The sequence below is a fragment of the Sinocyclocheilus rhinocerous genome, unplaced genomic scaffold (genome assembly GCF_001515625.1).
Source record: "Sinocyclocheilus rhinocerous isolate Xijiao unplaced genomic scaffold, SAMN03320098_v1.1 scaffold705, whole genome shotgun sequence".
NCBI lineage: Eukaryota > Metazoa > Chordata > Actinopteri > Cypriniformes > Cyprinidae > Sinocyclocheilus > Sinocyclocheilus rhinocerous.
The window spans coordinates 577,931-604,174 of NW_015630576.1; the positions used below are offsets into that span (position 1 = coordinate 577,931).

General features: G+C 40.3%; 1 protein-coding gene across 2 annotated transcripts; it reads right to left on the reverse strand.

Moving 5' to 3' along the window:
• On the reverse strand, positions 1-25,553 carry LOC107740615 (homeobox protein Hox-B3a-like). Of its 2 annotated transcripts, XM_016553095.1 has the most exons (4): positions 25,494-25,553; positions 10,415-10,481; positions 2,953-3,550; positions 1-2,213 (listed from the first exon to the last, which is right to left on the reverse strand). In XM_016553095.1, exons 3-4 carry the CDS (start codon positions 3,440-3,442, stop codon positions 1,453-1,455), a joined length of 1,251 nt encoding a protein of 416 aa, XP_016408581.1. In that variant the 5' UTR covers positions 3,443-3,550; positions 10,415-10,481; positions 25,494-25,553; the 3' UTR covers positions 1-1,452. The 2 variants fall into 2 exon arrangements, with proteins under 2 accessions (XP_016408581.1, XP_016408582.1); XM_016553096.1 differs by lacking the exons at positions 10,415-10,481; positions 25,494-25,553 and adding an exon at positions 6,234-6,286.
• Positions 25,554-26,244: the final 691 nt, after the last annotated feature.

Here is a 26,244-nt window from a genome sequence, read left to right on the forward strand (position 1 = left end):
TATTCGTGTGAGTCTGTTTGGTAAACTCATGAACTTCTAGAGTGGAAATTAATAACATAACATTTTATTAAAGAATTGTTCAACAACCAACTCTTAACAAGGAAATAAAAGTAGTTACAAAGGACAAATGAAGTTCTCAAAATGTTTCGCTATATTTCGTCTAAATCTCGACTATGCGGGAACGGTTTGATTCCGTTCTTGCGCCCCCTGTATAAGTCAAGACATTATTTATACAAGGATAGCATAAACCTACATATCTCTAAAATACAAGAACTAAAAATTAATTTGTTACAATGACAAGAACACAGCGTCTTTTTTATAACAGGTAGATACTAAAAAAGTACATTTTTATCGATATAAATACATGGGGATAAATAATACAAAAAAGAAAGTATTTAAACTGGCTATAACAAATAAATATATATTTATGAATGTTCACTTGAACACACTTAGCGAAAGACGCTGATTGAAGGTCTTCCGATTCAAAATAAGATTTACTTTTCTTCCTCACCCATTAAATGTAAACTCTAAGTGCAACAATGATGCCCAGACGAGAGCGCATTAGGCGTAAACAAAGACGTCTGCGCCGTAGCTTGGTTTCCCGGACATGCATTTTTGTTCAAACATACCCTGTTTCCACGTTAAGTCAAGAAATGAGAAAATGTGGGCCTTTCTTATTAGTTTGGACTAATGTAGGCGAACCCAAAGATTGGGAAAGATAAAGAACTGGGGAAGGAGTATGAGGGAGAGGGAGGGGCAGCGAGTTGAGAACGAGGGAATGAACTTTAATTTACTAGTATTCTCAACTCTTCTCTTTTACCCTGTCAAAGCCATAACAAAATTCTATTCACTTCTCATTAATAGTGATAGGTAGCATAGTGTAAAACGGACTTAAAAGAGATGAATATCTTGATCACCATGTCTTGCTAAAGACAAGGTGCCAGTCTACTGCTGTTTTTGGGAACAAGTTAATAAAAAAATCGACTGGTTTTTTGAGACATTTAAAAAAAGAGGTATGTGAAATAAGGGTGGTGGACGAAAACAATCCAGTGGTTTTCTTGCACCAGTAAGTTTAAATGTAAGCTATACCGTACCTGCCCTCCAAAGTGTGAGGAATGCAGCGATAATGCTGAAGAAGTACACAAACATTTAGGATGATGTAATGAGGTCATACAGCTAGACAGTCTATTCCTTGGCATAAACTAGCCACTGTTCATGAAGTGTGTCATTTTAAAGGGGTATTTAGACCTATGGATACTAAATTCAGGTATGTTCACGTATGAATGGAAGGACAACATTGACACAAACCGGTGCTCTAGTCATGGCAAGAAACCACTGGATCATCTTTTTCAACCCCATTGCATCGCCCCATGGGTTAGTCTGTTTCGTCTTGTCTTCCTTTCATTTTTTTCTTTATTTTTCCTGTTTTTTTTATTTTTTTGTCCAAACCTGCTACAGATGAGTCAACTTGGGTGCTTCTTGGATTCTACCCTGAGAAGGATGGTGTGCAGACAGATCCGTGTATGTCGGATGTGGGTCACACGGTCCATGGTGCTGGTTCGCCGGCATCTGTGTGGCACCGTTGTAGTCCATGCTTGCCGACTGGTGGTGTGGTAGGTGATTGAGGCCATACATAGAAGGCCCAGTGGCAGGCATGGCATCAACATAGCTACCTCCCACATACACGGGGCTACCCTGCATGTTTGGTGTCCCGTAGGTGCCACTGTTACCCTGTAGCCCGTGTGGGTCATAATCCGGTGCAGTGTTTCCATACTTCTGTTGGGGGGGGCAACCTTTCATTGGGTTCTGATAGGCTGTTGACATGGCGTATGCATTTTGATGGGGCTTGTTAAAAGATGGTGGGGAGGGAGCATCATAACTGCCCATTGAGTGCATAGAGTTCATGAAACCAGCTGAGGACTGCATTGGGAGAGGTGGGCTTCCTGTGGGGGACGGCCCCCCTGAGGACGAGCCGATGCCTTTCAACTTTTGATCCTTCTTGTACTTCATCCGCCTGTTCTGGAACCAAATCTTGATCTGCCGCTCGCTAAGGTTGAGCAGATTGGCCATCTCCACGCGCCTCGGCCGACACAGGTATCGGTTGAAGTGAAACTCCTTCTCGAGCTCCACCAGCTGAGCGCTGGTGTAAGCGGTGCGTGCTCTCTTGGAAGCTGCAGAACCCGGAGGGCTTTTCTCACCACCGCTGCTCTCCGCTGGGGTGAGAATGAAATAAAACATAATTACTCCACACGGAAATTGAATGCATCGTTCCCACTAATAAAGCCGGCCATGAAAAACTTATCCCCCTGATATTGGTTGTCAACACTTCATAACTTTGGCATTTATTAAGAGACGCATGCCCTAACATTGACCTTGTGTATGTAAATCATATTACAACTAAAGCCCAGGGCCAGATTCATACTGTGCACTAGGCAACGGTGTGTTTGCTACGTGGTTTGTCTTTTGAATGGTTTACAGGGAGGATTAAGACGATAGAAACCTCTACATGCAGATTCAGAGGCTTGTGGGATAAATCTTCTGTTATCTGGACACGATAATTATGTATGACAAGTGATGTGGCATTGCTGCTATCTAAAATCTGAACAATAATCCTTGTGTACTGATTTTTTTAAAATCTTTCATAGTCAGAAATATTCAGAGTGTGTAATCATATAATCATCACAATTCTGAGAATTATTTTGGTTGTACAATACATTGAAATAGATCGGCCTGTCCCCTTGTTAAACATCCAATCGCTAAAAAATATTGAAAACATATGAAATGAGCATGGTCTGATTTAGTCCCACCCCCATTGTATCCCATTTCAAGCTTATAATGTTGGCCAACATCTGTCTCGGTCAAGAAGGGTGAGAAGAGAAGAGAAGAGAAGAGAAAAGAGAAGAGAAGAGAAGAGAAGAGAAGAGAAGAGAAGAGTGGGTTTGGCAAACACACCGTTAGCTGAGCTTGCACTAGGGGAGCTGTTTTTTTGCTTGGTGTTCTGACGTGACTCCTTCATCCAAGGAAAGATATGCTTCGCGAGAGCTGGGTTTGGGGCCAGAGAGGACGACTTGGATGACGATTTGGCCGTGCCCCCACTGCCGGCCCCGCCACCACCGCTGCCGCCTGGCTGCTGGGTGGCATTTGAGGCAGCAACGTTTACAGCGTTCTGAGGAGGGGAAACCTGGGGGGGTGGGTGGTGTTCAGGTGGCAGACTGGGCCGCATGCAGCTGCCATTAAGCTCTTTCGTCTTGGCATGCTGAGGCTGTGGGGGTGCGCTGGTGCCGAGCGACTGTAGGGAGCATGCAGACCTTTGGTAGTCACCCTCAAGATGCACTGAGTTCTGGAAGGCTGGTGCCGGGGCATCATAGCTAAAACCGTTTGCCCCCTGGTACGAGTATCCTCCGAAAAGTGTCGAGTTGTCGTAGTAGGTCGTTTTCTGCATTTCCAAAAATCGAGTTACCGGCTACCAGGGTCCTGACGACCTTCTGGAAGAACATTGGCACTAGATGTCACGTGACGGTCTCTTTCCAATGGCCTCTTGGAAGCTGACCTGAAAGGTTATAAGAGGCACATAATAAGAGGGGCGCGAGGTAAATCCATCTTACTGCACTGAAAGACGCCATGACATGAATAGCATGTTCCCACAACGCAGCCTGCAGATGCTCTCTCTCTCTCTCTCTCTCTCTTTCTCTCCCCCCCCACTTTCTCTCTTGTGCACATCCTAACAAACCACACATAAGGGTTAGAACTGGAAGACTACATTTCATCAAAATTGTTTCATTAAATTTTTGTTTCTATTGCATGTTATTTAAATTGCACTTTTTATTACAGATTTATCATGCTTCTGTCCCTTAAATAAATGTTTTGTGTTGTGGTAGTTGTTCTTTCTGATATGCAAGAATAAATAAATAAATAAATCCTCTCCTATTATAAAATGTTGATGTTAGAAATCACTGGCCAAGATAATTGCTGACGCTAGGGCTCCATTCTGAGCTTCTGATATTGTGTAAAAACATTTCATATATATATATATATATATATATATCATTTTTGCAATTAAAACAGGATTGAATACACAATAAAAGACAGCACAGCGTTATTAAAAGAGAAAACAAATATGGACAATACAGGCGAGCTCTGCGGACATATGAGAGCTCTTGCTTCCGACACAAAGGCCATCTTTGGAGGGCTTTCTCCAGTTACAAACAAACGTATTTGGGCAACATTAAAACCTGACAAACCGGCATTGTGTTTCTTTAACTTTGTTGCTGGCCTTTATGAACGCATAGGGAAAGCTTCACCGGAAGCTTCGGTTGGTGTTATTCATAATGGTCGCTGGACCGAAATAGACAAATCCAGCCCTTTAAAAAGCTCAAGACCTCGCAGCTTGGCTCTGGGGTTGCTGAGAGGACCGGGCGAAAACGATCACTCAAACACTTACAGGCACCTGGCATTTATTCTCATTCACTGCCTAGGTAGTAAATGTTATTAAAAAAGACTAAGGGAAAGCCAAGAGTTTGCGTAAGATGTTTTAGGAGGACTACTGTGGCTTTTGTTTTATCAGATACTTGCAAGTTCACTTCACTGTGGGCAATATAATTTTTCTAATTATTTCGTGTCCTTTCTCCATAGCTACAACTTTAATTTAAAATTAGTTATGTGTATATTACCATAAATGATACATATATGTACTAGAATGACGGGAAGACTAAATTGGAATTTTAATGCTGTGTTATATTTCGATGGATACATACACATGCATGACATGCACAAATGTAACGAAGGCCTGTTTTACATAAACTCTGTTTAGCGTATTATGCTTGTTTATTAATTTAATTATTTGCTTTTGTTGCGAAAATCAAATACAAAAAAGAAAAAAATGTTAATTTGATCAAAGAAAAAATAATACTGGTTTATAAGTGTATCTATCTATCTATCTATCTATCTATCTATATTATCAGAATTAATCGTCCTGACATTAAGACTGTTCTAAAACAGTATGTGTATTTTTTTCTTTTGTTTGTTTAAAAACAAAAGAAATAGCGTCTGAAATATGCCATGACATTTTGAACCAACATTATAAGCTTCGTGGATCATAAATACATTATTGTAGAAGCTCAACTCGTAAAGAAAAAAAAATCCTTTGTTAACATGAACTGGAATAGTCGGTGAATTTGTCTTTCTCGAAAAGATCATTCTTTCTGATTATAAAATGTACTTTTCTGCATTATATATTTCTAATCCTACAAATAATATTCTATTATTTAGAAATAAATCTGTAAATATTGAGGAGAGGTTTGTGTTTCTGTTGTATACAGCGTAAATATGAGCTACAGCTTTTGGACATCGACTCCGTCTCAACACGTCACAAATGTCGGTCATTTATCTTCGAAGAGGACGGCCGGAATCCTAATCATTTACTCTAAGGAATTGTTCAGGGGAGAGACAGGAGAGAGGAAGAGGGGGGTATAAAAACAGGCATAATAGATATGAAATCATATCGCAGTTCCATTAAATGGAACACGTAATGTCTTGGCCCTCTTGTTACGGTAACACAATAACCAACTTTTCTGTAGATCCAACCCTAACACAATTACGGAGTCGAGAGCGGACGTAGTAGGAGCAGGACCAACCCAAACGTCAACAAAAACAACATAACATTGCTTGGGCGCCTCTTTGCTATTCGAAAATAAGTTACCTGATATTTATGTAAAATTCTAAAGGATAGCTTACATATAAACCCCCAAAAATATAGTAAGTAAATATTTCGATTAGAGACACCTACAGTCTTTGCATTCGGAAAGAATAAGCCCTGAACGTGCAAATTCAATATCAAATGAAAGCACACCTTGGTGCCAATCGAAGCATTTGCTGAAATCGTTAAATCATTTGAATATTTCATACCGACGTTTAACCACCGCATTTTTTTGCTCGCGTAAAAACGCCAACTCAGTCTTGAAAAATGAAACGCACGCTTTTCTACCAAAGCCATATATGAAAACAAACATCCCCCAGAAATGATTTCCTTTGTTATGTAACAAAGCCAAAATTAGACTAGATAACACAATCTGGGGTGCATTTATTCAGAGGTAGCGAAAGAAAGCTCCAGCATCAATGGAAGCTTAAAGCATTGTGAACTCTTCTTGAACCGCGTTTGGAGTCATACGGTCATAAATCACTAGGACACACATACCGCCATTCACAAACCGATAGCCTATTTCAGACCAGCTTACCTTAGCCTCTGACGAGAGACGCTCGGGCAGGCATCATATTTTCCACATTCGGCCACGCTGCAATCAATAAAAAAGCCCAAAGCTCATACCAGTTTCGATATTCCAGCCAAAGAGCGCGCGTCAAACGCCGGGTATCTCGAGCACGGCTGCCCCGCGCCAGAGTGCGGGCGCTGCTGAACGATTCCCCTCGGCTCGCGAAAGGGGGAGACGGTCTAGCATGAAAGATCTGAGGTATGCGAGGGGGCTGCAAAAGGACAGGCAGCACTGCTCCTGGCCGCCCTGTCGACTGGTACGCCCTGCTCGCAGATAACAATGGCCTCAGATTTCGCCTTCAATCTCCCCTTGCCTTTTCCTCACGGCGCAGAATTGAACATCATAATCCGAGGTGGGCTCCCGACTCGCCGTAACATCTCCCCGTCTCATGTCGGGGCCCGGGGTCTGCTGGTATTATTTGCTCGTCTTTGCTATGCTATTGTATGTAGTCAACACCAGGCCTTTCCAGCTATTGGAAATAACGGAGCAGGCTGGATGTGAGAGGCGCAAGCGTTAATCCCCATCAAACAGCGTCACCAGTGAAAAAGGGGGATATAAAAACAGGCATAATAGATATGAAATCATATCGCAGTTCCATTAAATGGAACACGTAATGTCTTGGCCCTCTTGTTACGGTAACACAATAACCAACTTTTCTGTAGATCCAACCCTAACACAATTACGGAGTCGAGAGCGGACGTAGTAGGAGCAGGACCAACCCAAACGTCAACAAAAACAACATAACATTGCTTGGGCGCCTCTTTGCTATTCGAAAATAAGTTACCTGATATTTATGTAAAATTCTAAAGGATAGCTTACATATAAACCCCCAAAAATATAGTAAGTAAATATTTCGATTAGAGACACCTACAGTCTTTGCATTCGGAAAGAATAAGCCCTGAACGTGCAAATTCAATATCAAATGAAAGCACACCTTGGTGCCAATCGAAGCATTTGCTGAAATCGTTAAATCATTTGAATATTTCATACCGACGTTTAACCACCGCATTTTTTTGCTCGCGTAAAAACGCCAACTCAGTCTTGAAAAATGAAACGCACGCTTTTCTACCAAAGCCATATATGAAAACAAACATCCCCCAGAAATGATTTCCTTTGTTATGTAACAAAGCCAAAATTAGACTAGATAACACAATCTGGGGTGCATTTATTCAGAGGTAGCGAAAGAAAGCTCCAGCATCAATGGAAGCTTAAAGCATTGTGAACTCTTCTTGAACCGCGTTTGGAGTCATACGGTCATAAATCACTAGGACACACATACCGCCATTCACAAACCGATAGCCTATTTCAGACCAGCTTACCTTAGCCTCTGACGAGAGACGCTCGGGCAGGCATCATATTTTCCACATTCGGCCACGCTGCAATCAATAAAAAAGCCCAAAGCTCATACCAGTTTCGATATTCCAGCCAGACAGCGCGCGTCAAACGCCGGGTATCTCGAGCACGGCTGCCCCGCGCCAGAGTGCGGGCGCTGCTGGACGATTCCCCTCGGCTCGCGAAAGGGGGAGACGGTCTAGCATGAAAGATCTGAGGTATGCGAGGGGGCTGCAAAAGGACAGGCAGCACTGCTCCTGGCCGCCCTGTCGACTGGTACGCCCTGCTCGCAGATAACAATGGCCTCAGATTTCGCCTTCAATCTCCCCTCGCCTTTTCCTCACGGCGCAAAATTGAACATCATAATCCGAGGTGGGCTCCCGACTCGCCGTAACATCTCCCCGTCTCATGTCGGGGCCCGGGGTCTGCTGGTATTATTTGCTCGTCTTTGCTATGCTATTGTATGTAGTCAACACCAGGCCTTTCCAGCTATTGGAAATAACGGAGCAGGCTGGATGTGAGAGGCGCAAGCGTTAATCCCCATCAAACAGCGTCACCAGTGAAAATTTATGCTAATTGCAGGCGCTCGGGACAAGATAAGGGGTCTATAACGGAAGCTGAAGAGTTTTTTTTTCCCGAGTCTCTTTCACTTGTGTGGTTTAACTATTATGCTCTAGTAACATTATTTAATAGGCAAATATAGCAGAGAGGACCCATTTTTCTCTCCCTCTCTTACTCTACCGGTGTATATTAAATTACCAGGAAGTACGTTCTCAGCGCTGGCTTGCCTCTAGCTTGAGGCAGAAACAACATTCTATCTGTATTGTTAATATTTCATCACATCCCTGCCAACACACCCAACTAGTATAATAACTTATGCGCAAAATATAAAAACCAATGAGGTGGGGGTTTAAGAACAAGAGAACAGACAACAGGCGGACTTGAGACCTGAGGGAGGGGTGTGAAAACAAATCACCAAAAAGAAAAAAGAACGATTTTTTTTTTATATTAAGAAGCTCTGTGGAGTCCTGGTCACACAAGTTCTGCGAGTATCATGGATGGCGCGTGCACGTTAAAAAATAGACGAGAGAGTTTCTTCTGTTTTTACTGTAGGCTACTAAAAGGACAAAAATATCAACATATTCTTTAAGGATGGAGGACAGAATGGAAAAACGCGAAAAGGAAACGAGGAAGAAAGCCGGCGCGGGAGCAAAATGGAAAAAAAGGGGTGGGGGGAAACAACACCACGAAGGTGTTCAAGAGATATTGCTACTTCTCTCTCCTTAAGCCAAACACCACGTCTCCCTCTCTCTCTCTTACTCTCTCTCTCTATTTTTATTATTCAGGACACTACCCCCGTCGTTTATGGCTACGTAAGATTTATGACTTCCACCATACACAGGCAGCTGTAAACAGGCAACTTTAAAAAGATGCATTTCTTCTAGGTGCTTGAATAGGGAGCATCACCAACGGTGTGGGAGGAAGGCACAAGGCAAAAATGTAGGTGTCTGCAACTTTTTACTAAATGGCATTGTTCCTTATTTTGCAACCTTTGCTAAAAGGATCCAATGGGGAGCCACTTAAAAGGGCACTAATTAACTAACACGTGGGCTGAGGCAACGAAATGCAGAAAACACAATTTATAGTCTTCCATTTCGCCATCTTTCAGCTGTGATATAAACATTAACAAACTGTTATTTTCAGACAGTGGGTCGAATTTTACAGTTCGGATTATGGCATGCTGGTTTTCATGGACTGGGAATCATACTGGTAATTTTCAAAAAGGACAGCATATTGAGCTGCGCGGTGATGGATGTTACATTTATCGTTCTTTTTCATTGGAATACAAAAAAGACAACCACAGCCTCGGTGCGTACTACATGAACAATTTAAAGAGGAAATCGTGTTACATTAATACGACATTGGTCTTTTAAAAAATTGGCATTAATGGATGTTATTTATATATATATTTTTCAGATTTTTGTGCCCCTGAAATTAATATATAGCATACAACAACACAACAAATAGCTCCAGTAGCCTTTTGGCAAAACAATTAATGAGCTGCTGTTAATGTTATTGTTTGGATGTTTATTTACATGGCAAAACATGTTGTGAATGTTATTTTAGCGTGGGACTTACTGCGAGATGCGAGTCACCGTTTGCTTAGCAATTATTTAAGGTGTCAGACGATTTTTTCAAAGACTGCAAATAAATGTTACGCATGAGCAGCCCCAAAAAATGGAAAAAGAAAAAGAAAAAGAAAAAAGTACGTAATCACCATCCAAATCACTATACTGCTATACCACTGCAATGCAGATTTCATAGACTGTCTCAGTTAAGCATGAACTGTTTTTTTTCCTAATGGCAACATTCTTTGTATACATTTCAAAAACAATGTGGATGCAGCACACACGAGGTGCGCATCTATAAATATAGCATATTGCATAGGGGCCTGTACATTTTTTATGAAATTTGTTCCCCCAGTATGCAAAGGTATAATTGCCATCAAAATGAGGTTCATTATATGCAATCAAACATGCATTTGTATGGAACTGTATTACATGCTATTGCAACTAAAACTTCTGATGTTGCATTGTATGAAAATGTCTTTGAAATTAAAACATTTTAATAAAGCATGCGAATTTTCAAATTTGTTTTATTGTTTGAATCAGTAAAAATATAAATTCAGATTTCATAATAATACCAATGTTTAAAAAAAAAATCGAAATTTAAAAAAAAGTAAATAGTCTCTTCCCCAAACACATAACCAAAGGGTATAAATCACTGTCAAACGCAAAAAAGATTGAATCACTTACCGAGATATTGTCCTTTATCACTTCTAGATTTTATGCAAGGATACAACTTCTTGATAACGAGAAGGAACTGTAAGTAGAGGAACAGAAAAGGGAGAGATGCAATCAATTTTAAGTCTAATGTATGTCTGTGTTGAAACAGGACATTAAAGAATTATTAAAATTGTATAGATTATACAGATTACGTTTTCTGCGCAGCTGTATGGAGTATTTTAGTTTGTGCAACGTCATTTATACATTTCCACAAAATTCAATTTTTTTTAAGAACAGTGATGAAAAGAAAAAAATTTTTTTGCATTGTCATTCTTGATAACGAGAAGGAACTGTAAGTAGAGGAACAGAAAAGGGAGAGATGCAATCAAAACGGGGTCGCCAAAAATCCAATAGAGAGCATCAGACCTCATGTAGAGAAATTGACCTCGGAGACAATTTGATGGTTGGCCACTGTTGACCGACATGTTAACCTTAAATTATGTTCGGGAATACAGAGAGAAATTCCAGGCCAACGAAAATGTTTACGCTGTATCCCAAAGTCCCTTACTTCTATTGATTTTCAACATGTATTGAATTAAGTATGATATTTCTAATCATTTAAAACAGAACCTTTGGCCTTCCTAACGGATTTACTGACAGCAGGAAGGGTAATTTGAAAATCCAAACCATGGATATTCAAACTCTTATTCAAACTGAAAATATACAGATGAATAAAGGAATAAACGTGATACTGAAAATCTGTAGTTAAATTGCATTTCTTCGTCAGTGTTTGACAGCATAACAAGCTCTCCTGGCCTTGTGAAAAAGAATGGCCTACTTTTCTGTTCTGCAATATTTAATAATTTATAGTTACATAACATCCCCAGACAATTAAAAAACAGATAAACAGATAATGACATAACAACAACAACAACAACAATAATAATAATAATAGCTTAATAATAGCATTAGTAGTTATAATAATAATAATAATAATAAAATAACATTAAACGTTTAAAATACAATCATCGTATAAATCATACAAATTACGAAACAGGTTGAAAATGCTTAAATATAACATGCAACAACGTTCGGCGAACATTGAGAAAATCATGAAGCGCGAGCCCCACCATTCTGGTATAAAATCCGCCCATAAACTTGATAAACACAGTCCTTAATCCAAACGGGTGCCCTGGAGGACCGAAAATGGATATATACAGTAGGCGATGGCCTGAACAGAAATGGAATGAAATGGCCTTGCTGGTCTGCATAGCAGCGCTTATTAAAAGTGGAATAAAAACGTTGGACGGTTTCGTTCGCCGGCTCGTGACAGCTACCCCAAACACATAAATCAAAACGAGGATTCCCCCGACCTCCCCGACTCTGCGGCCTACAGCGCTATAAAGTTATTTATTGCATCCCCGCACTTACGCACGCCGTTGGCTCGATTCCATTCCCAGCACCCGGGCTCGTTTCTACCGCTGTCCGGGTATTTTTGGGTCGATTCGTCCCCGGTAACACACCAGCGACCCGCAGCCTTGCTGGACTAACCTAAAGTTACCTATAAAGTGAATGGTGCTCGTGCCCCAGCAAGCAGGAACGCTGCTGCTCTCAGAACAAAGGGAGGAGGCAGCTCCTAGCCAGAAGAGCTGATGAGCCAATTTTTAGTGAGGAAAATGGAAGCGAAAGCAACCAGAGAGCAACGGTTTAGCCGAACCAGCCTCTCTTCTATTACACGGAAAGCGTTCCAGTAGCGTATAATTATTGTTCAGGCTATCGAAGGGTCGGAAGGAAACAACAACCGGATTCACGTGCGCTCATTACTGCGGGCTCTGCAACAAAGGGCTCCTGCATCATTTATATAAATGCATATTAAGTGGATGCACGGGCAGTGGGAGATTGTGTTCGTTTTGTCAGACCGTTTAAATATAGTAAAGCTACTTTTGCATTGCATAGTTCACACTGTGAACTCTTGTCTACTCACTAACAAACCAGTTACATTTTCAACTTTATTATCCCTCTCAACCTCGGATATTGCATCACCTCTCTGCATGGTCGTAGCCATCTGTAATATAGTTCTTCGTTTCAAAAATATGCATGCAACACGTAAGTTCGAACATGGGAGAGAGAGAAAAACACGCGAAACTAAAAGAGGCGCGCGGCTTGGCTTTGACAGATTGGCACTGGGTTTGCAGCTTGACCTTTCCGCGGAGGTGCGATAACTCACCAGATTAATGATCAATCAGAGGTACTTTGGAATCCCCTTGTAATGTCGTATATTTATGCATTAATCTCCCGTCCTGTACGTCCACAGGCTCTTGAGAAGCACGTATGGCACCTTCTGGAAGTCAGCGCAAAGCCGACCTCATCCCATTTGTTGTGTAATTTACCAGGCGGTTGTGAACTGGCGAGTTAGTAGTGAATGTGTGATACCTCAAGGGCCCTCTTCCCAAATCCAAAATAATGCCCTGAATCCTTCGTTCACGTGACACGCATGCGTCAGAATGTCTTTTTAAAGTCTATAGTCTAATAAATCCCCCCCCAAAAAACAAAAAAAACATGCATTTTCATTTAGAATCCGCAATTAGTGACTTCTGCCTCGTTTTTCTTGAGTGCCACCCAGCAAAAAACACTGACATCGCCTCCCCATCACAGAAATGGTGAGCTTTCATCAAGTCCGTTCGTTTGATTCCAGTGCCTTGAAAAGTAATGAGCTCGAACGCTTAGCATACCCAAATGCCGAGAGAGGAGGCTGTTTTAAGCTGGGAGCGGCTAGCTATGTCTTCTTTTCTCTTGCAGTCTGGCGGATGACATCCAACTTTCAACACCACAAACTTTAGTGTGAGGCCGCTGGATAAGTTAGGCCTTCTGTGGCCAATCTTTGAACGATTAAAGGCGTTTCTGCTCTCTCATGCTGTGTGAATGGGCAGGGGGCTTGGTTTCTGACACCCACGCATATAGCATCAATTTAAGATTTCTGGTTCGCCTTTCTGACCTGTGCGCAATGGTCACAACAAAGACGTGCACCGGGAAGAACTTTTTCTCATATGCGAATTAATCTTTATTTATTGTTTAGGAGTGGGGTCAGGTGGTTTTCTTTGTGTAAATGTTATGCTTGTACTACAATGATATATTGTGTAATTGACCCGGTCTAAAGCTTAACCTTGATTAAGATATCGTCCAAGTGGACTTACTGGTAAGGCTAACTAAACGAAACGAAGATTATGTATTACTGCGCAACGCCCTGTAACCCTCCTTGCTCTAATAGTACTCATTCAGATGGTCTTATATCAAAAGTGAAACTTTCAGCCTTTTGACCACAAAGTTAATTTTTAAGGACCATCTGTGCATAGGGTGGATAATGTTTAACTTTTTTTGAATGAAGACACTGACTGAGGAAGAGACAGGGTCTTTGGGTCAACCAAGGCCCATGCCCCCAGGGTCCCCAAAACTGCCAACTTCACAAATCTGACAAATGAGAAGAGAAAATAAAATTGCACCCTTTTAGAAGAGAAACAGTTGCAGTTGGATCTGGTTTTAACTTTAAGAGTAAAAGATAAGTTAAATCAGTCGCTGAATGATCTTTTTGTGGTCGCCGTTTAAATACGCGCTTACGTAAAGTGCATAACTCCACACACCATTGCAGCATTGGTGCCCATGAAAATCACAGACTGTTATAATCATGACAGCAATAAACTATTCAGACTGGGAAAAAAATATATATATATACATAAAAAAAGCTTTATGACCTATTGACAGTCGCACTGTACTTTAAATTGCTCTCTCTAACTGGTCCTCTCTCTGTACTGTCAGTGATTTATTATAAAATCAATTAAATTATATCGACTTAGACTTTTGTGGTTTTATTCAGACCTGTACACTAGTTCACGGAAACCGCTGGTCACAATTTCTGTTTTGGACAAACGACCACCAAGACAACAACAAAACCAAAAGTACTTAGAGAAGAGAATTTTCAAAATGTGTCAAAGCGCGCAGATTGACTCAGAAGGCTGTTTTCTGAGCTTGTAGTACCTTTTGGCGCATATGTCTGCAAGTAACAATGTAGTTTTCAATTGTTTGATGTCAAACATTTGTGTCAGAACCTTTAAGTGATTTATAGTCAAAGTTTGTTGACATTTAATTATATTATTTATTTGTCCCTATAATATAAAAGCCATTTTCCCGTCTTCTATCATTAAAAAGGACAAATAATATAATATATAATAAACGAAAGAGTTACATTTTACGCGAGATATTTTTTAAATGATTATTTTTTGTAGTCTCCTAAATCAATTAATTATAATCGCATTAATTCATTTATAGACACACACACACACACATATATATATATATATATTTGTATTAAAATTTATGAAAGTCACTACACGGTTTGGCGATAGTAAACTGTGCACAAGTTATTCGAGCTAAGCTATTTTATTTGCTTATATATTTATTTATTTATATATTTATTTATTTTTATTTTTTTTATTTTTTTTAAGTCCACGTTTAAACGACCAAGGAGCTGGGAACACAGAGGAGATATTATGTTTCAATATAGCCGTCTACCTTGAGGCCACATTTGAATTATTAGCCGCTCCTCTATTACCTTTGACAGCTTGCGTCTACTGTAGGTTTTAGGGACACCAGTCGTTTTACAAGCAGTAAAATTGAAAAATAATAACAATTATTACTACAGGTATTGGGATACCTGTGGCGCGTTCAGTGGAGAGCAAAGCAAAGGTCGAAATTAGAAGCTGTTAGTAGAATAAGCAGTCCTCTGTTTAGGTCATAAATCTGTCGTCTTTTTACACTTTCAGGCCTCTGCGCGAATCTCCACACTTTTCCAATCAATGAGCATTTGAGAAATTAGGCTAACTGATGAGGAAACTTATGAGGTATAACGTCGATTTAAAAAAAAAGTTTTAAAAAAATGCAGAACTACAGGCTAATAAAAGAAAAGCAGTGAGGTATGTGGGGAATGAGCCAACTTGTAGCCCTCATCGGTTACCAGTTTAAAGCAAGTGTCTCCGGTTGTTTGAAAACAAAGAAAAAAGTTTTCGAAGTCGGGCACACCCAGGGATGACTCTAGGTCACACAACGGATAATTAATGACTTGTCGGCAGAAGAGCTCGGGACACAAGGAAGAGTCCAGGCATGCGGCATCATTCGAAGCTTGCAAATCTTACCTGACATCCAGCATTCCTCCCGATCTCTCCGCCGAAGATGGGTCTTTGTTTTTGGAATATTTACGCAAAACGACGGAACCGATTGACTGCCATGCAAGGATTTTTTATAGGTGTATATAAATGGTTGCTCGATGCGAGAAGGTAACGTTTTATAGCTTCCTTATCGATTTAAACGTTTGCATAAAACAAAATGAGTCTACTTTGTGGATCAAAGCGTTCATAGGCGCGCTGGGAACTGTTAATGCGCGCGCACTCCACTTAGGCGTCCACAACCCCAATACTCCGGGAGCTCGTTTTTCCTTCAGCCGAACCCCAGGCTCTGAGTCTTGGCGTGTGACTGCTCTGGAGCACCACTCACCAGCAGGCAAAAGATTCCACCTCTAGCCTCAAGCTGTCTGCTTGCCTCTCGCTGCTTGCGCGGAGCAGGGTGGATTGACACGGTGAACTAGTGAACCAGTGGACTGACAGGACACACAGGGTGGAGAAGCCAAAGGGGTTCGTTTGTCCAATAGGGGACTGCACGGCTACGGGGCTAACACATGGGCCATATGGTTATTGCAACCTGCAGGCTTCGGCAAGGGCGAACACGGTCAACCTCATTCCGATAATTGTTCCCTTCCCTGTCGACATCCAACACGTTTCTTGTCTCCTTTTTTCATTTTAAGGGAATGATGCCAAATTCCAATAAATAGCTAAAGCGCGATGCTTGCGTTTTCTCGAGTTTACAAAAATAATCTTGCGCAGTCTTTCATGTGGTAGCTTCAGTCGGTTTTGTTTTGCTAGCTTTGCCCTAATGCATGTTGCCTACATTAACTAGCCTTACACTGCAAACCTTCAAGTCACTGCACTTGGCGTTCGTTCTTCGATGCTTTTGTGTGCTAGGTTGTACACTACCCACGCAGAGATAGCAGAAAACAACAGGCGCGTGCGCTCACACACACCGAGCAGACATAGACGGAAGTTCAATTATAACTATTTAAAAGTGTGATGATAGTATCCATGCTATTCTTAGCCACCGCATAAAAAGGCAGACGCTGGCTCGAACATTTCCGGCTGAATTCTCTTATCGCGCTCCCCCATGCTCCTCAAATGGATGAAAATCCAGTATGTAGCCTCTGGATAGCGTTTCTCTGCTCATTTTTCATGTGCTTTCAATCGTTGCTCTGTGTAGACCGTTATGAATAAGAGAGAGGTTTGATATTGATTTATTTCCAAATGGGTAATTATTCGTGCATTAGGAGACAGGGGGAATACCTGGAAAACTCACCTAAGCTAACATAAAATAAATCGTAGTTGCATACAACTGCTACTGCTGGCCCAATTAAAATTACGAATCCAATGAAAGACAAAGGGGCTACAAGATTCCGTATGGAACCAAAAACATGATTCCATTAAGTAACCATGCTTAGTGATAGATGAGTATTTGCTATGATTGTTGAGCGATTGTTTAGTGATAGCGAAAACACAACTATAATCGTTGAACATCCAACTATGATCGTTTAGTGGTATGTCGTTTAGACGACATTTATTTTATGTGTTTATTTACTGCATATACATTCCACAGAAAACGGGGTGCGTTTTCTAAGTTAGCCATGCCGAAATATTTTGATTATTATTATTATTATTGTACATTTGAGTTGTCTTGCGTTTATGTCTGCTCTGTCAAGTGTGGGAATGTTTGCTTTAAATTAGTCAAAATGATAGAAGGTTTAAAGATTAAATTGCGAAACGGCAGCTTAGTTTATACATCGCTCCATCTTGTTAGTGTACATTTGGATGCAATAAGAGGACAATATGGCCGACATCCAATCCAAAGCCTAAGGAATCTTGCTAGTGATGAACTATCGGAATACTGTCTGATAAAAAGAAAAAGGGCCAACAAGCATCTCCAGTCATATATACAGACCTATCCATTACATAGAATTATCTAAACGCAAAATAAATTGATGTACAATTATCTGGGTTTGCTTTCTTTATGGGCATTTAAATAGTTTTACTCCACGATTTTAATGCTGATACTTACATTACTCGTAATTTGTACGACTGGCATACTAAGATTTAAAACGTAACAATTATAAATGTAATATTTTAATAATTATTTAATAAACATAAGGTTTATATTTAATTTGTAATTTTATTAAATTCTTATTTAATCTGTATCACTAACTTGTGTGATAAACCTAATTGTATAACTACACATGAACAACTATTTTTTTCTGCATAGAAATAGGGACTCTTAATGTCTATCCAAACTGACTGGCATTTTGAATCATTTATTCAACCTCTGCTGTCACTAAACACGTGAAATCAGATATGAGATCCGCCTGGCGAGTCCCTGCACGAAAAAATGTCCCATCTTTTCGCCCCCTGCGCATCCTCCAAAATGAGCTCGGATATTGTTTTTGACACAGCGCCCGGCAACAAGGAGCGCTGCTGGAATTATACATTTTGAACGTGCTTGCCATGCCGGTGTGCCCATTAATATTTGATAGGAGCCAAGGAGTTATTCTAATTTTGCTACACAAAGGTTTGTATTACCCAAGTGGAGAGGAGGTGAATAAAACAATGCCAATGCTATAAAGCAAAAGGTTGTTGTTGATGTTGTTATTATTACTATTATGATTATGATGATGATGATGATTATTATTATTATTCCTGCTGTTCATTTATTGCTGTTAACAGTAACAATATCAGTTATAGTTTTATTTTTACCTTAAACCCATAGATTACAATAAGTGCATGTTTTTATGTTTGTGTGAATAAAATAATAAAGATCGATTAAGCTCTTTGTTTGTGGTCGTCTTCTGCATGTGCATTGCACAATTATTGCCATATCTACGAAATAACATTAACACGTCATAAACAAGATTTACTACAGGTAAAGTTGCTCACTTGACAAGCCTCCTCCTCGTGAGCAGATAAGGGGGGAATACAGTTCAAATAGCATGCCAGCCAATGAGGCATATTTCTGTGCTATTCTTTCAGTTTTCACAGTATTGAAATCACTTGTAAGAAAAAAAAATGGGTTGTAACAATAAAAAGGCTATCAAAGCCTTCTGTACTCAGGCAAATCAGAAAAACCTACTCTTAAATCAGGCAATATTAAGTTTGTCCCACAAAAAAAAAAAAAAAAAAAGGAATTTGAGGAAAAAAAAGATCATCTTTGTGTCTGAAAGGTTAGTCCGTGACCCTCTTTTAGCTTAAAGGCAATTCAAGCTCTGTCAATGTTCTAGTTCAGAATAAACTAAAGCAGTAGCTACCCCTTTCTGCTCAGTAAGTGCTCCAATTAGGTTTTACACCATGAAGAAAAACAGCTGCAGTCCAGGTATGAGACCCCTGGCTATGAGTTTCCTGGCGGGCGCGGACACTTTTATGAGATTTACAAGGCGACGAGGCGTTCCCGTTTTGCCAAATTTAAAGAAATCTTCCCTTAATTGGTAATTGCATATTCAGTAACTCAATACCTGCAGCTACTTAGCCTTCATATTAGTCGCTGATCCATTGTCGTAAATCGTTCGCGATAATCAACTTGGGGGGCTTAAAGATGAAGGGAGAGGGCAAAAGCGAAGGGTTCGCGGGCCGTTTTCGAAACAGAAAGTCGGCGAGCCTAAACGGTAATCCGGGGAATCTCTTCCTCTTTCCCGCATATCGTCGCTCGCCCATCATTTTCAAAGAGAAATGATTTATCGCGCAGACGGCCATAAACAACACAACTCCCTCACAAATACACAATGGCAGCCCCGCTGCCGCTGACACGCATATCACTATAAATCAAGCGAAGTAGCTGGCTGAAAAGACGGTACAGAGAGTGAGAGAGAGAGAGGGACATGCAAAGGAAGGGAGAAAGATGGTTTATGTGGGACGGTGAAGAAAAGAAGAGTAACACGCTGCTTTTCAAAATATATATGTAGTGATATGAATGGAGCACGGTGTAATGCTATGACATGTCGCATCACTCCTGTTGGCAGCTGAATTTAAACGATGGAATGGGTTTGTGAGACATACATGCATGATGACAAGGGATGGCGAGGATGAGTAGCCTATTTCTTGACGATATTTACCACAACACCACAAAACAGCAAATAAGGAGTCGGGTAAGCCTGGAACGGTGGCGGCGGTCGAAGTGGCGTTCCCCGGTTCCTCGTATACTCACAAGCTTCACACGGTGAGACGCTCCCCCGTCCAAATTTGTTTCATTGCAGCCTCTGTGAGGGTCTCTGCCTGTGCTTTTTTTCGCTCCGCTATAGGGCTTGTTTTTAAAAGGACAGTTGAATTTCACGTCAGACACTAGGAGACCATGTCTGCGATATTCCTGACGAATACATATCTATTCTGCAACCACTGCATTAATTATTTAATGAATCACGTGACAATTGGTAATTGCATATTCAGTAACTCAATACCTGCAGCTACTTAGCCTTCATATTAGTCGCTGATCCATTGTCGTAAATCGTTCGCGATAATCAACTTGGGGGGCTTAAAGATGAAGGGAGAGGGCAAAAGCGAAGGGTTCGCGGGCCGTTTTCGAAACAGAAAGTCGGCGAGCCTAAACGGTAATCCGGGGAATCTCTTCCTCTTTCCCGCATATCGTCGCTCGCCCATCATTTTCAAAGAGAAATGATTTATCGCGCAGACGGCCATAAACAACACAACTCCCTCACAAATACACAATGGCAGCCCCGCTGCCGCTGACACGCATATCACTATAAATCAAGCGAAGTAGCTGGCTGAAAAGACGGTACAGAGAGTGAGAGAGAGAGAGGGACATGCAAAGGAAGGGAGAAAGATGGTTTATGTGGGACGGTGAAGAAAAGAAGAGTAACACGCTGCTTTTCAAAATATATATGTAGTGATATGAATGGAGCACGGTGTAATGCTATGACATGTCGCATCACTCCTGTTGGCAGCTGAATTCAAACGATGGAATGGGTTTGTGAGACATACATGCATGATGACAAGGGATGGCGAGGATGAGTAGCCTATTTCTTGACGATATTTACCACAACACCACAAAACAGCAAATAAGGAGTCGGGTAAGCCTGGAACGGTGGCGGCGGTCCTGTGCTTTTTTTCGCTCCGCTATAGGGCTTGTTTTTAAAAGGACAGTTGAATTTCACGTCAGACACTAGGAGACCATGTCTGCGATATTCCTGACGAATACATATCTATTCTGCAACCACTGCATTAATTATTTAATGAATCACGTGACCAGGAGGGGGATGGGGGCACCACGGCTTGCACGCTCGCGGGATTACTATGACCCAACACTCCACAGCTACACTACATGCTGTTCTGTCCTTTTTATTCGTAAAATGAAATTCTTCATACTATTCAGGATAAAGGTAAAGAAAAAAGTTTGTTACGGCACGAGCTTGTATGTGGTAAATGGTAACCTATATGGTATGCATAGATAATTATAATGGGTTCATTTGCGTGCACGTTTTCTGTCTTTTATACGCCTAAGTATTTTTATTACAGACATTTTTTAATTAAAATAGTTTTTATTAACTTATATTAGTTGCGTATTCAGTCATGTTCCTGTGAAATAGCTAACATTTGTGATCAGCGTTTCATATTTCCTTTAGTTTTTTCTACTTTGCGATGATTTTCAAGCCAAAATATTGTCCTTAATATTATATTGATTTCTTGTTTGATTTCTTTGTAACACTACTTTGAATATACATTAAATTATGATAAATAAAAAAGAGACTCTCTCTCTCTCTCTCTCTCTCTGAAGAAATTCTTACGATAACAAGCACTCTGATGAATGGCTGTTGGCATTACAACTGATATCACATACCCAATTTTCATCACTGATTCTTTGCCAGCTTATTTAACACTACAACCACGCGTTTATGACATTTTATCGAAATTAAGTCAGTTTAACGGCTCGAACATTTCCAATGCAGAGAACACCTTTGTAACAAGTTGGTAGTTTTGTAGATGTTTGATTTAGCCCAAATGTATCCACATTCAGGTATCAAGCTGCTGTTTTTTTTTTTTATTATTATTATTATTAATATTTTTTGGAGTTCTTAGGCTGTGCAAAGACAGGTAGCATGCGACAGATAAAGGGGAGAAAATCTCTTTTGGAGACCCTGCCGCGAGCCCTAAGCAACAATGGTAGGATGCCCTTCTGCACAGCACTGAGGAAAAAAGGAAACAATAGACCTGGGGCTGAGTCAAAAGAAACGGAGCAGTACAGAGACTTTGAAGGTCAAACAATAGGCTGACTTGCTGTTGTGCTTCCAAGAATTCTAGCAAAGAATCTGCACCGTCTTTTCTATAGCTAATTTCAATCAAAACAGCTCGAAGGAACGAATAAGATGCGCGAGTAAAGTGTAGCCAGCTTCGCAGCAGTTTTTATCAAATGCAATTAGACTGTTTGCCAAAGAATGTAAATGCAATAAAGATAAGCTTTATGTGCAATTGAACCTCTGCAATTTTCTTCGCAATAGTGCAATTCAGTCCATGCATTTTCTCATTTGCAAGATAGCTGTGGCGGTGTAAATACAAACAAATACATATGATATATTTGTATTTGTATTTTAACTATATGTGAATTATATCAATGTTAACATTAAGCACCATTGTCTATCAAGATTAAAGCATGTATGTATGTGACTCTGTTGACTGCTTTGTAAGAATAAATTTAAATTGTGTGATTCCAAATGGATAATGATTACACATATAAAATATATGACTTTAAGAATTAATCACGATATATTTTTCAGGTTTATTAAAAAAAATTTATTATAAGGTCTGTATTTCAGTTTTTAATTATTAAAAAAATGAAAAACTGGGAGTGCATGCATGCTAGTAATGCTCAAAACAGAAATAAAAAAGTACCCAATAACAAAAATCATTTGAAAGTACAATGCGATTGTTTTGTTCATGCATGTCTTTAAATTCTTTTAGGACAATGGGAATAGAGTTAAACTCCGTATTTCTTTTTGTTTTCTCTTGATTTCTAATAATCTGCTAAGTTAAAACGAAATAACAAACATCTAAAAAACCGAGTCTTTAAAATAAACGTCAAAAAATGTGATAGGAATTATATTAAAATTCGAGACCTGTCTATTAATATATTCTGTGTCGCCAGCTTTTTACAATGCAAGTAATAAATTACTTTCATATTTCTTTAATAGTTGTAATTTACTAAACATGCATCAGCAAGATCAACAGTACTGATAATAAACATTATTATTATTATTATTATTAGAAGAAGAAGAAGAAGAAGAAGAAGACGACGAAAAGAGAGAGCTCAGATTATAAAGAAAAAATCAGTCAATGAATATCCCAGATTTTACAGGCGCTTAAGTAAACAGAACGTTTGGTTAAAGGCTAGGTTTATACAGAGCGGCAGAGATTGATTTACGGCACTGAGCATACCCTCTTTTATTGGGGACTGTAAATCTGTCAAAAGCGGCAGAAGGCGTAGTGCCTTTTAAAAAAATTATATTCTTTGATGGGGAGACTCGCAGGACAGCTGCTTGTTGAGGTAAACGTGCGTTTTCCATGTGTCAGGTTCGTTTGTTATTAAACTGCAATCAGGGAAAGGATTTAGATTAACCCAAATATTGTTTAAAATGTAGCGTCTTAAAAAAATATATTATTATTAGCAATAACAATAATTTTATTAATCAAAATAATAATGTATTAGATATTTTCACGTGCTATCAGCGAACCTAATCATCATGACTATAATGTGCAGTAGGAATAACTGCAGCATGCGCGAGCTGTTAGTTGCACATTAAATGAGAAGTCACGTTTTCAGAAGCCAAGAGTAACAAATAAAGCACCTGAATATTCCTCTTTAGTGAGCTCACTCATTACTCTTCGCTATCTCAGGAAATAATGGAATCTGTATCGCAGCAACCATTCAGTTAGTTAAATATTAATATCGAATGAAGAGGAGCCCGGTTGGAGAGATACGGAGAGTTAAAGAAATAAATGCACGCCTAATCTGCATTTTTTCAAAACAAGAGATTAAACATATTTACTAAATAGTTGTAGTAGACCATGTGTAGATGGAGATCGGTAATAGTACAGTAATATTGATGAAACAGTAGATTAGTTATGCAGCAGAAAAGGGAGGGGTTGCGTTTTGCTGGCAATGTTAACAATGGTGATTTGCCTTACTTAATATGTGTCTCTTTAAAACACACACACACGCACGCGCGCACACACACACACAGGCTCTCAGCCCAGGCCCACAAAGCTGGCGTGCGCGGGCCATATATCTCTGTGACTATGCTGTGCTGACCTCCGCTCCGTGGCTTTTCACAATAATAATTCAGCAATGCGCGAGGGCTATTTGTTTCGCAATTAGCGGCGTGAGCTAAAACAGGCACCACACCATCACATCAGCGTTACAAGGCCAAGCGGCGAGCTTTCCAACAAACCTTGAAGGAGGGAGTAGAGACCAGAACAAGGAGAGCAAGAAGGAGGGGGCTTACATGATACAATGCGAGGCGTTGTCACACAAAATAGCCGTCATATTTCTGGAGCGGAAGGCCCTCTTGGCCTCCCTCACAGTGTTACAGCTACTGAAATACATAGAAAGGAAATCGTAAAGTAATCTGGCGGTGTGCATACTGCAGGTCTTGACACGCATGGTGACTATTCGGGCCTTTCACAAGCTGCTCAAACCAGAAGACGGGAGAGATGTTTAAGGATGGGTCTTTGCAAGGCCACGGCTGCTGTTGTTTTAAGGGCCCCGATAGTTTACTAGACTGTCTGAGTGAAGAGATAGCACGGTGCCCTCGGGTTACAGTGCCCCGGCCGCGCTGTTATGACAAACTCGCCCTAGGGTTTTGTTGACCATGTAACACGTAGCGCTGTCCTGTCCGCGTCGGGTCAAGGGTTTCAGAAGGGTCAGTCTGAGCCTTCGCAACAGTCGCAACAGATCAGAAAAACGTGTCCTCCAGTTGAACCCATTCTGCCTGCCTGCTGCAGAAATCGATTTTATCGATTTTTTCCCTCAACTTCCCTCAATATCAGTTTCTATATTTTTGTCTTTTTAGCCACGCTTCATGCTACACAGGTTCGCAGAGGGAGGCGAAAGCCGTAAACCAGAACCACTGGCCTTTTCTCCAGTACGCACAAAAGATTGATTTGCAGGGGTTAAAAGGCGGTGAGCCCGTATCAGAGCATTGGTGCTCATCTAAGCACACAACATGCAATTGAAGCAATTTGCTACAAGTCGTTTGTTTTAGGCAAATAGTTGCTCTCGAGACATTCTCTTCGGTGCTTTTCATTCCTGTCTGACCAACAGAGCATCGAATAATTTATTCTCGAAACCGGCCACTTTGCACCTGTGTGCCACCCAAGCTCTCTGATGAAATAAAAAGGCGTTTTAGGGTGGAGAAACACATACACACGCGCACACAAACAACATTATATGTAAAAGAAATAAAGTGCCATTAACAACAGTCATTAAGGGCAGCATGTCAAATTGGCAGCTAGGAGACTTACATATGGCATATCTAGATATTGCTCAGATGTGTATGTGGCACATTGCAACTCATGCATATTCACAGTGTTGATATAAGACACACATGCGCGTTCACGCGCACACGAATGGACAAACAGACGCTCGCTTTTTTTTCTTTTTTTTTTGCACTCCATACTATTTCAGCACCAACACCCACAAATACACCATGTAACAATGGTACAGATGCGTTACTCCAAGACGAAAAGGAAAACATGCTACCACTTTAGTTGTGATGGCACACACCTAGAAGTTATCACAAACACACGACAACCGGTTCCCAAAAGCTACCCTTACTGTCAAAGCAGCCATAAAACCCATCCGTGGCGCAACACGACAAATGTGCCTCTGCTACCCAACTGCGAGAAGGCCATAAAGCAATAAAACTCAAAACACTAAAAGTGCTGCAAATAAAAGAAAAGTACTCTACCTTAAACGCTGCCATCTCTCGTCCTGCGAAGATTCTCACTCGCGCTAACATTTTCAAGAGATTCTTCATGGGACATCCCTCGCCAAAAAAGTTTTCTTGTGGCATGACTTGGTGAATAGAAGATGGTAGAGGAGGGAGGGGGGATGTCTTCAAGTGCCCTTCAAGATTTCACTCCCCTCCTAGCAGAAGGTCCGAGCAGTTGTGCTGCCGAATGACAATAGGAGAGAAGACTTGTTTAAAGAGAAGCGGTGATTAATGATTTTTCTGTATAATTCTCACATTTTTCTTTAGGCTTCTGTCTGCAAATAATGGTGGTGAACTTTTGAGGCCCTCAAAAGAAATCTGTTCACTCCTATTCAAATCAGTGTGACTTTTTTTTAACAAAATAAAATATGTGTAACAACAATAGGATTCCAAGGTCTATACAGATGCCACAGGCAAATGCATCTATTTAAGTTCTCGAGTAGCCTACCTTTTGAGAGACACATGTTAAAAATACATTTAAGTTGGATGTAAGATTTGGGTCTATTTGGGTCTCAACCACAAAATGGGTGTATGCAGAGGTATATATAGAGGTATATATATATATATTAGCCTGTTAAAAACTCTTAAATATTTATGCCACTGCAATCAGTATTAGCCTAGATAATAAAAACAAAATATTATCAACTATATTATCAAAAAACAAATACGTACACAACTGTGTACATTTAAATATTTCAACTTTCAACTATAGTCTTCATATGATTTT

Bases quoted from the DNA above. Each gene is read 5' to 3' on its own strand.
- LOC107740615 (XM_016553095.1), bottom strand. From the start codon at position 3,442: ATGCAGAAAACGACCTACTACGACAACTCGACACTTTTCGGAGGATAC. The intron at 2,214-2,952 runs GTGTGTTTGCCA...TTCTCACCCCAG, and splicing joins TAGTGCAAGCTCAGCTAACG to CGGAGAGCAGCGGTGGTGAG.